The sequence below is a fragment of the Phoca vitulina genome, unplaced genomic scaffold (genome assembly GCF_004348235.1).
Source record: "Phoca vitulina isolate PV1807 unplaced genomic scaffold, GSC_HSeal_1.0 scaffold9, whole genome shotgun sequence".
In the NCBI taxonomy this organism is placed as follows: Eukaryota; Metazoa; Chordata; class Mammalia; order Carnivora; family Phocidae; genus Phoca; species Phoca vitulina.
This window is the reverse complement of record NW_022589712.1, coordinates 50,929,367-50,945,704: the sequence shown is the minus strand read 5'-3', so window position 1 is coordinate 50,945,704 and position 16,338 is coordinate 50,929,367. Positions and strand designations below refer to the sequence as shown.

Below are 16,338 nucleotides of genomic sequence, written 5' to 3'. Positions count from 1 at the left end.
CTCCAGATTTCATCCTTCTCAAAACTCCAGGTGATTTCTAATTACAAAATAATGTATAAAGCTTGCTTCTTGAATATTTAAGAAAAAGAAAAGAGGCAGCCATTTAGTTATCTCAATGCATTTATTTTGTTGGGAAAATGATAAAGTGTCTCAGGTTCATGAAGTTTACAAACAACTCCTTACGTTGAAAGTGTAACCAATGTTTCTATTTTATTTATATCAATGTTAATTTTGTTCCTTGAAGCTTTCTAACATTTACTGAGTAATTTTCTTTAACAGAGGCTAAAAATGTTAAAAAGGAAATTGAACAATAGATTAAGTAAAATAAGTTACCTAAATATTCTAAATGGAATAACTATGTCGTTAAAGCATGAATGTATGAATGCAAATCATGATGCAAAGAGCAATACATTTTTAAATTATGTCAAGATGTAGGCTTCCAGAAGAGCACCCTTTCTGGGCCAGTAGAGCTTTGAGTCCATTTGATGGCTGGCAGCCACGGTGTATCACTCAGAAGGGAAAAAGTACAGCAGACAGGGCCAGATTTTCAACCTATTTCCTTCTATCCCTTTCATATAACTCTTGACGTCCTGGTTGCAGTTGCCCAAGCAAACTAGCCATTAACTGGGTCTATATTTCTAAGAGAGAGAAAGGTCTGTAATTTATGATCAAAGTCAATGGCTCTAAACTGAGGTTCCTTGTATTTTCTGGTCATCTTGGCACCCAGGTATGTGATGAGTTCACATCTCTCCATAAATTGCTCCAACTTCTTCTTGTACTTCCTTCTTGTATATTCAGAACTTTTGGGATTGAAGGCTGTAGAAAATGTCACAGAACTGAATGTTTTCTGTTAGGTTAGTGAATCATTAAATTAAAAAGAAAGAGAACTATGTGTGTGAAAGAGTTGCACAGCTATAACTGAGAAGATATCCAAATCCCAAGTAAGATTTGGGGATTATTCCATTTTAGATCATAACTGCCTCTATTCACCTTTCTCTATGGCATGGATTATTGAGACCCGATCGTAATTCGTAGTCCTTGCTTTACTAGAAACTCAAATTTGTTATTTTCATTAAAATATTTGCTATCAACAATGATATTTCATTAAAATATTTGCAGTGCTACCAATGCAAGCAGCCGACTCAGCTCAACAATCCTGTACATTTATCACGTATACTACAAATGATGTTAAATTAGTTCTGAGTAGCATATCATTAAAGAAGACATACCTTTTAGGTGAAATGCTATATATAGTAGTGCAGATCTCTTTATACTTAAAAACGGGAATTTGGGCTTTAAGCATCCTGCTGCATTCATTGCTTTAATTAGTGAAGTTGCGATACCCTGCAGGGGGGACAATGTAGAGCACATGTATATTTGAATTTGGCTTCTTTTCTCAGTGGCAAATAGATAAAGAGGCTATTCTTTGGTGTTGGGGATGGGGCCTATAGGTGGTTAAATGACCACTTAATGAACATAGAAAGGAACACAAAGTACTTTTGATTAGGAAGATTGAAAATTACAAATTGGCTGAACGTCAGGTGGCTGATAGATACATGGGCCTCATTACACAATCCTTTCTATTTTTATGTTTGACATTTTCCATAAAATATTAAAGACAAAAGAAGGGGTCCCTGGGCTTTGAGTTGTCTTGGCCCATTTTCTACTTCCATTGCCAGAACTGGCCAGACTGCCTCTGCTGTCAGGACCCTTGACCACCTGGCAAGGAATTCCAGAGACCACAGTTGTCAGTCACCGCAGCAAAGATTCTGGAACCCTGTGTGGGCAAAGAAGAGGTGAGGCCCTCCTGATGAAACGTGGCCTTTATGAGACTACTCCTCTCTGGGTGAGCCTCATCTTACCTTTTGATATTAAACCAGACTGAAGGCTCACCATCTAGGCAAGTTGAAAAAAATGAAGTGGTTAAGAATTTCTGAGAAAGGTATGAAATTGTGCCCTAGGCATTAATTTTATAGAAAAATTTAAAAGAGCTTTTAAAATAATGGTTGATTACTGGTAAGTTTTATTTTGTTTAAAAAGAGTTATATTTAGATGATAAGATGTGACTTGAGTAGCATTTGGGGGCATTTGCCCCTAGATTTGGGGAAAATATGACTTTGCCAGTTCAGTTGTGGTGGTATTGCAACTGGACACTTTTGAGCAGTGAATAAACCTCTCGGAGACTGAATCTGCACCTTTCAAATTTAAAAAGTTTTACAGACCCTGACATTCAAAATAAGAAATCTAACCACAAGTCAAATGTAAACAATTTCACGACAATCTGCTCTCTCTTCACTTTATTGCAGATATTTGGAAATTAGCTAGAGAAGCAGGGGTTCTTCTCACTTCTTATTTTCCCAGCCATCCAAAACCAAAATAGGTTCAGAGTGGATTTGCAGCTTAAAATCAGAAAACTCTGCCTTGAATTTCAGTGTTACCAAAATAAAAATTATTGTTAAAAAAGAGATCGTTGTACTCTACTAATGTATGTACACAGACAATCATGTAACTGAACCTGTTCCAGATATCCAGGCAAAGGAAGACTCGTGAGATGGATGGCCTCCTTCAACGGGGGCAGTTTGTACGGAAGCTTCTGGCTCCAGTATTTCTCTGGCAACCTGAGGACATAAAGATCATCAGATGGATGCTCACAAATACACTCACTGTGAATACACAGGAATGTGGATGCGTAAGAGACAACTAAGAGATAAAGTTCACCACGCTGATTTTCTCTACTGGAGAGAATGTGACAAGTGAGAAGATGGGGACTGCTAGAGATCTGTGACCTGCAACTTTGCCTGGCCCCCAGTGCTGCTCACTTTGCTCACTTTTCTTGTTTTTCACAGCAACGATAGCAAACTTTGTTCTCATCCTCCTGACTCCCAAGGAACCCTCGACACAGATGCTGTGTTATATAGACAGAAGCCGTTCCAAGGGCACTTCCTCAACCGCTCACGGCAAGCAGAGCTGCACACACTTCCTCTTTCCGTGGGGAGCTTACCTCCCCGTCAGAGCGGCCTCCGCCCTCTCCGCCCTCTCCTCAGACTTTAGATCCCCCGCTCCCACCAGCCTCTCTAGAGTGATTTTTCTCTCTCCACTTTGGCATTTCCTTCTTTATTGGATCATCCCCATTCATCTGCATTTAAATGTGCTCCTATCTTCCTCATTGAAAAAAAAAGGAAAAAGAAAAACAACCTTCACTCCTTCCATCCTAAATCATTTATAGCAACTGGTGTCTTTTCTTTTTAAACTTCTTCAAACCGTGAGCTTTAGTAGAGGTCACAAACTACCGCACAAATTCCATCCGATCTGATCCACACAGTATTTTTAGAAATTTAAATCAGTCATGAACATTAAAAAAACAAAAACAAAAACAGACCAATTTGGTTTAAAAAGAAAAAGAAATCTGGTTTCCAACTTGTGAAACAGAAACGTCTGGCAGTAGATAAGTAGCCGCGGCTCTCCTTACCTGGGGCCTGCCTGTTGGCCGGGTCCGCAGCGGACCCCACCGTGCCCTGCGCTCTCACACCCAGCCTGCTTCCCGCAGGTGCTTCACCCCCTCTGCTGCTGTAGGTAACCTCTGTGTGTGTCACCTCTGGTGTCTTCATTTCCTCACCTCGCATCTAGAGTGTGGCACGCTGTAGTTACCTTCCACGCCCCCCACTCTACTGAAATCATTCTTGCCAGGATCACTGATGACCCGTTATAACTGAAATCTGACACACTTTTTAGCTCTTCTCTTGCTTGACCTCTAAACTGCATTTAAACTTGTTGGCCAACCCCCCACCCCCACCCAGCTCCCGGACACTTTCTCTCTTCCCTCCTCCCCAGAGCCTCCTCGACCTGGCTCTCCTTCACTTCTCTGTAGGTTCTTCTTTATCATTCTCCTTGCAAGCTCTTTTCCCCACATTTGTGTGTTGGTGTTTCTCAGGGTGTGGTCCTAAGCCCACTGCTTTTCTCACACCAGTCTTCATGGGTGACCTCAAACATGCTGTATTATTTTGGACAAGATCATTCTAACAGCCTTAGCACTGGTATTCCTGCCTCCAATCCATTATCAACACTCCAGTGATGGTCTCTCTCCGAAGCGAATTTGAATATAATACGCAAAACCAGTTAATATATTCATACTGCCTTTTGGGTCAAGTTCAAATAATTTAGGGTGATTTTATCTGAACTTCACCCTCTGGCCCTGCTCACCATCTCTAGCCTCACCTCTCAATCCTTTCCTTTTCTCTTCATCATGTCCAGCCATGCTGACTTTCTTGCAGTTCTGTGATTCCCCTGGGCCAGGTTTGTTTGTAGGTCTCTCTGCTTGGAACCTGTCCCTCTTTCCCTTCATCTACCCAACTCCCACTCCTCATTCAGGCCTTACCCCAACAGACAACTCAGCCAGACTTTGGGGCTACACATTACCAGAACTCCTGGCATTTCCCCACCCTAAGTGCCATCACACTCTGTTGTTAACAGGTATGTAAAGTCTAACGTACCTCAGAGCCTCAGGCTTTGGGACAGCATGAACAAGTTCTTAGTCATCATCATACATGTATGTATATATGTGTATATGCATGTATGTATGCGTAAGTATGTCTATACACACAAATATATTTATGCATGTACACACACACACCAGCATGGTGCAATGAACATAGAAGATATTCAATATTGGTAACTTAGTGAATGGTCTCACCTCAAAAATTTCTCGAGTTTTTCTCTAGTCTCACAAATATATATACGATCACGATATTCTAAAGCAAATTTAATGTTACCAGGTACAAGGGCCTCATATCTGAAAGACACGAAAAAAAAGATTGTATAATTAATATGCAGTACTGTATAAATAAAATGTCAAAAATGTTTCCTTTTCTACCTATGCAACTCAAGGAAGAGATAAAACATTTTCCAGTTAAATAATAGTGACCTTTTAACCCAAATGTTAAGATTGTTATAGGAACTGCCTATTCTGAGTAGAGATACCACCCTAACCTCCCCCGAGGGTGAGGACCTGCCTGTGGTTTCCATCCTGATAGGTCACTGGACAGTAGCCCTGCAGCTCCGCGCACTTGGGGAATCGGCTCTTCAGCTCTGACAGTGTCAGCCTTTTGGGGATCATGTCGGCAGATGGTAGTGGATGAGGTGCTAACGGAGGCACATACAATTCTGGGTTCTCCAAAAATTTCTACAGGAAATGATTACAGCAATAAAACCGTTTAAAACAGGAGTACTCTGCCAGTCAAAAACCCACGGGGGCTCTCCTGCTTTTCTCCATTTTCAGCAGCAACCCAGCTGAGAGCTACTCTCTGCTCTGCAGTAACTCTTTCCCCAAGTGATGACATCCAAGGTCTCTCTCCTGATCTCTCTCACTGTTCACTCACTCCCTCACTAATTCACACAGAACATATTTATTGAGCTCGTGCTATATGCCAGACACAGGGGAGTGCACATCACTTGCTGACCTGTCTTCCGGCACTGCAGTATAATGGACTAGTTGGGTGCTATTTGGCAGGGGAGTTAACTCTCTAGCTTTAGTTAACACTCTGTAAAATGGAGGGGGCAGACCAGATGCATGATCTCTAGTGTCACTTCCAGTTTTAAAATTCTGTGACTGCCATTTATATATGCAGGAAGAAATAAATGTCACCTTAATAAAGTGATAAGAAAATTCTACCTCTTTAGAGGAAAGTAAAATGTTCAGAGGCATCTGATTAGTTTTCAACTATGAACCTTTATCTTCACAAATTATAGATATAATATTAGAACAGATCTGTATTCTGCTGCATTAAACAGAAATACAGTATACAGATATACAGGGAACCCGATTGATGAAAACGTTTTAAAGCACAGGAGAGACATAGGTGAGATCTTTCTTCATTTCTACGACTGTGACTTCCCTTCTGCACTGTGGGAGCTTAACCCCCTGGATGCCCAGCTGTGGGCTGAGTCCTGATGCTCAGCATCCCCTCCATTGGTAGGAATCGCCACTGGGTTTCCCTACCTGTTAAGCTGAGGGCCCATCACTGACCCTGAACCTCCACTGTATGCCAAAATATATCTTGGGGTGCAGTCTCAAGACTGGCCTCCAGGTTGCCTCATTGGTCCTAATGTCATAGGTTCCAATAATGGGGCTCCTGGTCCCCAGGTTCCTGGGTGTTCCCAGCTGTACCCATGCCTTCCTATTTGATGAATTCTGAGACAGGCATTTTCTTTCCCTAGTAAATACGTGGATTTAGGAACAAACTTACATTCAGATTTTCCTGAGAACTCATTTTATAATAGTGCCCTCTGAACTCTGCTGCAAATTCCAATGAGTCAGTTATAGAGCAATCAACTAGTTGATGTGATTCTGCCAGACTGATAGGGCAGAACTGTCCAAATTCGCCCAGGCGAGAAATCAGTTCTTGAGGTGTGATACATAACTTGTCTATGCAGGCAGCTTTTCCTATTAGTAACAGATTAACTATTATTATTATTTTTTTTTTCATAGAAAACAGTGATTTTAGAAATTAAAATGATTTCAATTATACACACATGATACAAATGCATATACATTGTAAAATTCCAAACAACAGAGTAAAAAGTAAAAGTTTCTCTTCACACCTTCATCCTCTCAATTCAACATCCCTCCTAAGAGTAATCACCGTTGATTTGTATCTTTTTCAGACTTTTTCCTATATACTTGCATATACACATTTATTTTTTGCACATAGCATGCTTATGCCACTATGCTGTAAACATTATTCTGCAACTTGCTTTTATCAGTTATTTATGGTCTTTGACATCTTTCCATATCTGTTTATATGATTTACCTAGTTCTTTTTAACTGATGCATAGTATTCCATTGTATAAATATGCATATAGTTTACTTAGCCATTTATCTGTTGATGAATGTTTTGGTTGTTTTTAATTCTTATCTATTATAAATTATATATCTGTTATAAACCATATATATGTGTCATCACTCTTTATATATATATATATATATATATATATATATATATATATATATATGCATGTCTGCATAGACACTTAGACACACACATATAAATTTGCTACATATTTTTAATTTTTCTATGGGGTAGATTTCAAAAAGTGCAAATAGTTTTTGACATGATGTTACTGTACCCAGATGGCACACAAGAGAAGGGAAGAAATGTTTTTCCAAAAGTGACTAGGTTTACCCCAGAGAGTCTATTTTAAAAAGGAAGAGCCCAAAGTCCTTCAGTGAACAGGTTTGAGAGTTTTCTCCCCAATACTGCACTGGAATGGGGATTGCAAAGAAATAAGACATATTATAGAAAATGAAAAAATTTTTTCATACATCTTAGTTACAATGAGTAAATTTTGACCCTTAGTATATTTTGTTAATGGTCCCTTTCATTAGTGAGAAGTTTTGCCTTTTAAAAATTATCATTATGCCTAGGAAGGTCTTAAATTATAAAATTTATGAATCATAAATCATAGCTTGTTATGTGACAAAGTATACATATAAAATTGATCCTTAGGATTGGGGCAATGGTCTACAAGCCAAAGAATGGAGAGGATTGATGGCAACACTGGAAGCTAAGAGAAAGACATGGAACAGATTCTCCCCTAGAGCCTTCAGAGAGAATATGGCCTTGGTAACACCTTGATTTTGAGCTTCTAGCCTCCAGAACTGTGAGAGAATAAATTTCTGTTGTTTAAGCCACCCAGTTTGTGGTACTTTCTCACAGCAGGCTTAGGAAACTAAAACAATTATGAAAGACTGTGACTTCTTTTTGGCACTCTTTCTTGCCTTCTCAGCTTGTTCACTTGATAAAACAAAGGTGCCATGTTGGAAAGGACTATAAGGGAAGGAACTGGAAGTGGTCTGTGGCCAACAGCTAGCAAGAAACTGAGGCCCTCAATCCAACAACCCTCAAGGAACGAAATCTTGTCAACAATACATGAATGAGTGTGGTAGTAGATTCTTTCCCAGTTGGGCCTTCAGATGAGACAATAATCCTAGACAATACCTTGATTAGGATTGTGAGAGTTTCTAAAGCAGAGAATCCAGTTAAACTGTGACTGGATTCCTGACCCATAGAAATTGTGTGTTTGTGTGTGTGTTATTTATGCTGCTAAGTTTTGAAATAATATGTTATGCAGCATAAACTAATATGCTATTCCATCTGTTGTTTATGACACAGATGAAAAAGCTAAGAAGCCCTAATATTCCTTCCCTACAAAGAACATTACACTATAATACTATAGTGCCATAATATTATTCTAAAGTGTTATAATGTACAGTACTATGGTATAATAATATGTTTTTTTTTTTTTTTATTTATTTGAGAGAGCGAGAATGAGAGAGAGAGAGAGCATATGAGAGGGAGGAGGGTCAGAGGGAGAAGCAGACTCCCTGCTGAGCAGGAAGCCCGATGCGGGACTCGATCCCGGGACTCCAGGATCATGACCTGAGCCGAAGGCAGTCGCTTAACCAACTGAGCCACGCAGGCGCCCGGTATAATAATATGTTTTATTATTGAAGTATATAGTATTATATAGTGCTATAATATTATACTATATGGTACCACAGTATTACAATCCTAGCTGCTCTTTAGCTCAGATATGCTGAACCTCACAAATCCTGACAGGTTTAGTAACAGGGTAATTTAGAATCACATGACTCCAAGTCCTAAAATATACTCAAATATCTCTTCTTCTATATTCTTGATGACATCTGGCAATGCCCATATATCTTAATCTGGAATGTGGCAGAATGAGGAGGAATCTCTTTAATCTTCTAGCCCTGACCTTGCTCCATCTCATCAGTCAGAGTAAACTTTGGCCCCCTGATAGGAGAGGATCATTGGATAGCATACAAGGAAATGTGGAATGAAAAAAAAAAAAAAAAAGTCAAAACTAAATTTAAACAATCAAGTACAGGTTAGATTATTACGTGGAAGTTGAAGCAGAAGATCAATAAGGTCAATTTCAATAAGATTAAACTATTCAAGGCAGAGGCAAGTATATATGGAATAATGAAATGGATACCGTGGCACCTCATCCACATTCCTCTTCAGGGCTGATGCAGCCATCCCTCAGATGCTGGGAGTATCAGTGCTGATGGGTCACAGGTGCACTGGGAATTGCCCATCTGTCACAGGTTAACCCCCTCCCAGAGTGACCTGTGGTCAATGGCAGGCCAATGGAGGGATATAGAGCCTGGCTCCTCCCCTCAATTGGGAAATTCTGAAGGTCCATCCTAGCTCTAGGGCTTCCCTATCGGATCTGCTGAGGCTTTCGTTTCCACCACATGGCAGGTCAGTTTCTCCCTCTGTCCAATTCTGTTGTCCTCACTTCCCACAGCTGTATCTCCTGATTAACATACAGGAAGCCCAGTGAGTTTAAATTTCAGATTAACAATGAAGAGTTTTTAGTATAAGTATATCCCATGCAATGTTTGGGACATACTTACACTAAAAACTTGTTATTTATCTGAAATTGAAATTTAACTGGGCATCCTATATTTTTGGTTGCTAAATCTGGCAACTCGAATCCTGAGAATACTTTCTGATAAAGCTTCTGCAGACAAGTTTTAATCTTGTTTAAACTTGAGTCTGTTTCCAGGGAACTGAATCTAAGGTGTAGGGAGGGTGAAATAGGGTAACAGAAAGATGAAAGAGACACAAGTTTTGCTTTCAAAGTCTGCCGTGGAGTCTTTTACAAGTGCGATGCTTTCCAAAACTTATTGCGAGTAGGTTTCTAAAAGCCCAATTCTTTCTTCCCTTGTACTCATCATGCCTTGTAATCCTCAGGTGAAAATAAATTCCCAGTCTGCAGACAAACAGGAACCAGAGATACTGGTTATGCCCAAATAATGAAGCTAATCAAGATTTAATGATGCAGAATCCTCACTGCCTTGTGTAAGATTCTATTAGTCACATTGTTCTCATACCTCATTATATTTTCTCTGTAGTCCCATAGTTAAACAAAGTCACTAATCAGATGTCTGTGAGACCCCTATAGCTCAATTCTTTAGAGTCATCACTCTTTTTAGAGATATCAGATATAGATCACTTTCCTTCTATTTTATGTATTTTTAGATAAAAGTCAAGAAACTTATAGGAATATATAATCAAACATTTTCTTTCATGGATTCCAAATATATATATTAAAAGACATTTTATGCTCAAGTTTAATTTTTTATAGATTCAGCACTTATGTAATACCATAATGAATATAAATACCAAAAATATCTTTAATTCTAGATTCATAAACAAAATTTTGCCAAGTGTCATCCCATAGACCACTACTCTCATATAACTAGCATTCTTGAAATTTAGCTTCTTACATGGCATTCCAAACACTATAAACTCTTCTAGTGAGAGGCTATGCATTATTTTTATGTGCTAGGTTCACATAGGAATTCAATAAATGAAAGCTTGAGTAGTGGCAGTCATTTATGAGAACAATATACATGCCCACAATAATTGGGTAGTACCATATACTTAAAAGACTGATTAAGATTGTGGGAACAAATGTTCAGATTGAATGAATTATGGTAACATGAATCAGGCATATGTAGACTTTCAATTAACATTTTATTCTATTTTAACAATTTAATGTTTTCTTACCTGCTTTTATCCTTTCCAGGTATATCTGCATATATTTATTCACCATTTGAACTTTCTTAATGACTTTATTCCACACCCACCATTTGCTGTGAAATCCATCAATCACATACCAGTTCTGATGCTGTTCTTGATAATATTTCCTAATCTCATCAATATTTTTATGGTATTTTGAGTTTTTGACAGCTGTAATCTGTGTGCTATTGTGCAGTGGATAAGGCAAACTAATAGAGAAACAGAATGAATGGAAAAAGTTGTTAAAAATATACTTTTTTTCCTGGTTGATTAAAGTTCATTCCTTTGTCGTAGCTTTCATCACATACATTACCTTTGTTCCTTTTTTTTTTCCAGGAACAATCTTTTGAAAATCTCCTTGGAAGGCACATCCAACTCAAAGATGACCATGGGGATGATTGACCTAGCTTCCAAGAGACTCACTTGATATTTAGTTACAGGGTAGCCATCGATGACAACACTAACAAGGAGAAACATGAAAATAATTCCAGATTTCTTTTCTCTCCTATCTTCCTTCCTGTCTTCTAGAACCAGTCTGTCTCTTTAGGAATAGCCTCTTGCTCTTTCTTTTGTAACTTGACTTATCTTCTTTGCACTTTGCCCTCTTTATCTCTATATTTTTAACCTCAGTCAGCCCAAGAGCCAGATGTAGGGCAGCATACACACAGACACAGCTCTGAATTCATACACTTAGCATCATAGAGCTAGGCTTTGGCAGAACTCAAGAGGTAACACGCATTATACCTTGAACATTGTGTTATTCAACCGGTGCTTTTATTCTAAGCATGAAATAGTGGAAAGAATACAGGCTTCAGAGGCAGACAGACACAGATTTGAGACCTAGCTTGACCTCTCTGAGTCTCAGTTTTCAGTAAAATAGGGGAAATGATACTTAACCCTGAGAGTTGTCTTAAAGACTTAGAGATCCGGTATGTAAAACAACTAGAATAGGTCCTGGCACAATGAATAGTATCTTAGTAAGGGATTAAACAAATATGGGAAAACAATTGTGCTCTAAGCTTGCTTTTATAGTAAAGTTCTATGGGAAGGCTGGGGGGTGGCGGTGGGAGGAGAGATGGGGAGTTGGTGAGAGGAGCCCTGTGATATCTGGGAGAGAATCATTCCATCAGGACCCATCATGCTTCTGAGCAGAAATGACAGAGAATTTACGTTAGTCCCAGTCTGTGATAATGAGAGTATAACTATCAAACTGAGAGGAGGAATAAAGGGTATCCACACATTCCGAGAGGAGTGGCCCCCAAAGTCAGGAAACTCCCTCTGAGGAGGGAGCAAGCCGGGCCTGCTGGCTGATGGTCATCAGGAAGGGCTGGTTTAGAGAAAGTCACAGGATCCCCTTACTCAGTGCTCTCCAGCCAAGTCTCTAGGCACTAGTTCTAAGTTCCATGGCAGAGAGGATTGTAAATTAATGCAGCCAGGCAAACCTAATAGGCAACGTTATGGGAGTGCCGCGGTTGTGTTTTGGGGTTTTCAAAATAAAGAGTAGCTCAATTTCTTTGCTTGTGAAGGGTCGCTTGAGTGGCCCTCAAGTTTAGAAAAATTCAGGGTGATTGGCCAGTCACTGTCCTGGTATTAAGGTGAAATAAACCCCTTTTGATTCAAGGTTGTCTTCACAGAGATCCCTTGTGTGCAAAGCTGAATGCCAGGGAAGAGGTAACTCAATTTGTGTAAGTCCCAGGGCCTCCTCTGGGGGAAAAATCTGACACCCCAGAATCTGCTCTTCATAACTGAAATTAGGAGAACTGTCCAAAGACTTAAGGACCAGTAGCAGGGAAGGGCTAAAAGCCTCTTAATGTAATACAACCTTGAATAGATTAGTGGGATTCTAGGTCAGTGACCTGGGCTCAAGAGTAGGGCATTAGGTTGCACTGGCTTTTACAACTGGGTATGACCAGTGGCTGCACTGGGTGAGTAATGGTAGGGCAGAGGATTGTAAACTGAAGGGAAAGCTCAAGCATGGGGCCCTCAGGTCCAAATGTAGCACTAAGGGAGGGGCACTGCTACATGTGCAGGGAGCTGGGCCAGTGAGAGACTATCTCCATTAGACCAATACCTTCTAGGGAACAGGGGAGGGCCACTCCTTCATCATTCCATGGAGCAGTGAGAAGGTCTACTAGACGTTGGAAGTCACACTGGCCTCCTTTGTTGGCAGTGTAAGCCCAGAGACTTTTGGACAACCCAGGGGTTGCTGCAGCAAGTGAAGTGGCCGCTTGCTATTCTGCCATATAAGTGTTCAAGCCAAGTTTTAGCCTGACAGAAAATTAAAATATATAACCATGAATGTGCCTAAGGTTTGAGAAGTAGATCACACCCTCTACCAGAGCTTTAAACCTTGTTTAATGTAAGTGTTTTAAATTTTGTTGGTAATTCTTAAAAGGATTAACTCCCTCCCCAGCCCCACACCCACTTACCCTGCAGTATTACATATGCTTTCCATCAGACAGATTTCTAAGGCTTGAATAGCCAGTTCATCAGGTGCTGTCATTCCTTTATGAAGATGCCAATTTAACATGAGTGCCAGCTCTGTGTCTGGTTGGCTGTTTAATACGTAACGCAAAGCTTCTCCTATTGACAAACGCTTTAAGCCATATTCACTTGAAATTTTTTGGGCAACTGAAAAACATTAAAACTTTAAACTTATTCCATTTCACAAATTCATTAGTTAACCTTATTTCTAATTTCTGGCTAATTGACATCCACAGTGAGCTAATCTTCACATTCCCCAAAGAAATTTTGAAAATTAAAATTGTTACATTTTATTGAATTACTACTGTCAAAGGTCAATAATTATTAATACTTCAAGTATGTGGCTGATGGATCTGGTTAATGAGCCAACTCTGTGGGTTCTTCTCATAACCAAACTAATATTTAAGTGTTTTCTTCCTTCTGCATGAGGTAACAAAAATTTTGCGAACTTTACATGGCATCCTACGTGTACTATTAATATTTGGCATTATGTCCAAAATAATAATCTAATGCTCCTGTGTCACTGGACTGGACTGTTTCCTTGTCTATCCATTTATGGACTCCATGCTGCAGTCAGAATAGCATACCCCTAAACAGTTAGATCTCAGCTAATCCTATATGAAATAATTTTTTAAAAGATTCTTAAAATAGATTTTTATTTATTTGTCAGAGAGAGAGAGAGAGCACAAGCAGGGGGAGCGGCAGGCAGAGCAGGCAGAGGGAGAAGCAGGCTCCCCGCTGAGCAGGGAGCCCAGTGCGGGACTCGATCCCAGGACCCTGGGACCATGACCTGAGCCCAGGGTAGATGCTTAACTGCCTGAGCCACCCAGGTGCCCCCTATATGAAATAATTTTAAAAAATTATAATGGTCTACCTGACATTTTATTTTTTTAATCTTTAAAAAATGTTTTATTTATTTATTTATTTGAATGAGAGAGAGGGAATATGCACAAGCAAGGGGAGAGGCAGAGGGGAGGGAAAGGGAAAGAGAGAATCTCTCCAGCAGACTCCTCACTGAGCACAGAGCCCAAAGTGGGGCTCAATCTCATGACCTGAGCCAAAATCAAGAGTTGGACGTTTAACTGACTGAGCCTCCCAGGCGCCTCATACCTGATATTTTAATAGTAATTTACAGCTCATGAGGGAATTTTTCTTCTGTGACTTTATTTGGTATTTTCAACCATTCCATCAGATGGGTAGAATGGATACTGAAATTCCTTTTTTTTTTTTTTAAGATTATTTATTTATTTGAGAGAGAGAGAGAGAGCACAAGCAGGGGCAGTAGCAGGCAGAGGGAGAAGCAGGCTTCCTGCTGAACAGGGAGCCCAATGCAGGATTCGATCCCAGGACCCTGGGATCATGACCTGAGCCAAAGGCAGACGCTTAACTGACTGAGCCACCCAGGTGTCCCTGGATACTGAAATTCTAATTTTTTAGATGAGAGGACTGATGCCCACTAACATGGAATAATTTGTCCAAGGTTACATAGATGTTGCTATTGGTTTAAAGAGGACTCACCTTGACCTCTGCTTCTCCTAATGAGACCATAGGCAATGGCTTCCAGTAACTGTTAAATGTAGGCATGCTCTGTAGTGGTCTATATACCCTGCCTTATTATGTCTGGAGACAGAAGAGTGTAGAGAACACTGAGAGAGCCCATCCTATCTTATATGGAATGCAGATTAACTGACCACAGTTAGGGCCACGCCCAAAGGGAAGCCCCTGTGAGAGCCAGAGTCCTTAATCTCAGCTTTGCCACAAATGCTGGAATAGGACCTGTTTTTTTTAAAGTTCTAATAATAACAAAGCTTTTATAATTTGATATCTTATTAAAAATTCACTTCTATCTCAACAAAGAAATGAGAAATCAAAACAATATGGTATTAACACAAAAACAGACACATAGATCAATAGAACAGAATTGAGAGCCCAGAAATAAATCTGCATGTATATGGTCAATTAATTTATGACAAAGGAGGCAAGAATACACAATGGGGATAACACAGTCTCTTCAATAAATGGTGTTGTGAAACCTGGACAACTACATGCAAAAGAATAAAACTGTATCATTTACACCATACACAAAACTAAACTCAAAATGGATTAGAGACCTAAATGCAAGACCTGAAACCATAAAACTCTTAGAAGAAAATATAGGCAGCTATCTCTTGGACTTTGGCCATAGAAATATTTTTCTGGACATGTTTTCTTGGGCAAGAAACAAAAGGAAAAGGAAACTTTTTGGACTACATCAAACTAAAAAGCTTTTGCAAAGTGAAGGAAACCATTAACAAAACAAAAAGGCAACCTACTAAATTGGATATATCCATTAAGGGGCTAATTTCTAAAATATGTAAAGAACTCAACTAATAATACTACAACTCAACTAATAGTAAATACTAAAAAACCCCCAAATAATTCTTTTAAAAAATGGGCAGAAGACCTGAATAGACATTTTTCCAAAGAAGAGATACAAATGGCCAACAGACACATGAAGACATGCTCAACATCTCTAATCATCAGGGAAATGCAAATCAAAACTGCAATGAGATATCACTTCATACCAGTCAGAATGGCTAGTATCAGAAGACAAGAAACAAATGTTGGTGAGGATGTGGAGAAAAGAGAACCCTAGTACTCTGCTAGCAGGAATATAAATTGGTGCAGCCACTGTGGAAAACAGTATGGAGGTTCCTCAAGAAGTTAAAAATAGAAATACTATATGATCCAGTAATTCTGCTGGGTATTTACCCAAAGAAAACAAAAACACTAATTTGAAAAGCTATATGCACCCCTATGTTTACTGCAGCATTATTTACAATAGCCAAGATATGGAATCAAATAAGTGTCCATTGATAGATGAACAGGAAAAGAAGATGTAATGCATGCACATGTACATGTGCACACACACACACACACACACACACACACACACACAATATGGAATACTACTCAGCCATAAAGAAGAATAAGATCTTGCTATTTTCGACAACATGGTTGGACCAAGAGGGTATTATGCTAAGTGAAATAAGTCAGACAGAGAAAGACAAATACTATTATGATTTCACTTATATGTGGAATCCAAAAAAACAAATGAACAAACAAACAAAAAACAGAAGTAGACTCATAAATACAGAGAACAAACTGGTGGTTGCCAGAGGGGGGACGTAGGGGGTTGAGTGAAATAGATTAAGGGGACTAAGAGGCACACAAAAAAGTAAATGAGAAATCAGATTGCTTTATC

General features: G+C 39.4%; 1 protein-coding gene across 1 annotated transcript in view; it reads right to left on the bottom strand.

Moving 5' to 3' along the window:
* Window positions 1–613: 613 nt before the first annotated feature.
* Window positions 614–16,338, bottom strand: part of AK9 (adenylate kinase 9) — a 127,168-nt gene continuing 111,443 nt past the window's right edge. The window contains exons 30-38 of the mRNA XM_032408265.1: window positions 13,040–13,241; window positions 10,924–11,070; window positions 10,599–10,819; window positions 6,243–6,439; window positions 5,010–5,179; window positions 4,691–4,789; window positions 2,516–2,618; window positions 1,230–1,344; window positions 614–816 (exon numbers count right to left, since the gene is read on the bottom strand). Of these exons, the coding sequence (XP_032264156.1) occupies window positions 614–816; window positions 1,230–1,344; window positions 2,516–2,618; window positions 4,691–4,789; window positions 5,010–5,179; window positions 6,243–6,439; window positions 10,599–10,819; window positions 10,924–11,070; window positions 13,040–13,241 (1,457 nt within the window). The remainder of the gene's footprint in view (window positions 817–1,229; window positions 1,345–2,515; window positions 2,619–4,690; window positions 4,790–5,009; window positions 5,180–6,242; window positions 6,440–10,598; window positions 10,820–10,923; window positions 11,071–13,039; window positions 13,242–16,338) is intronic.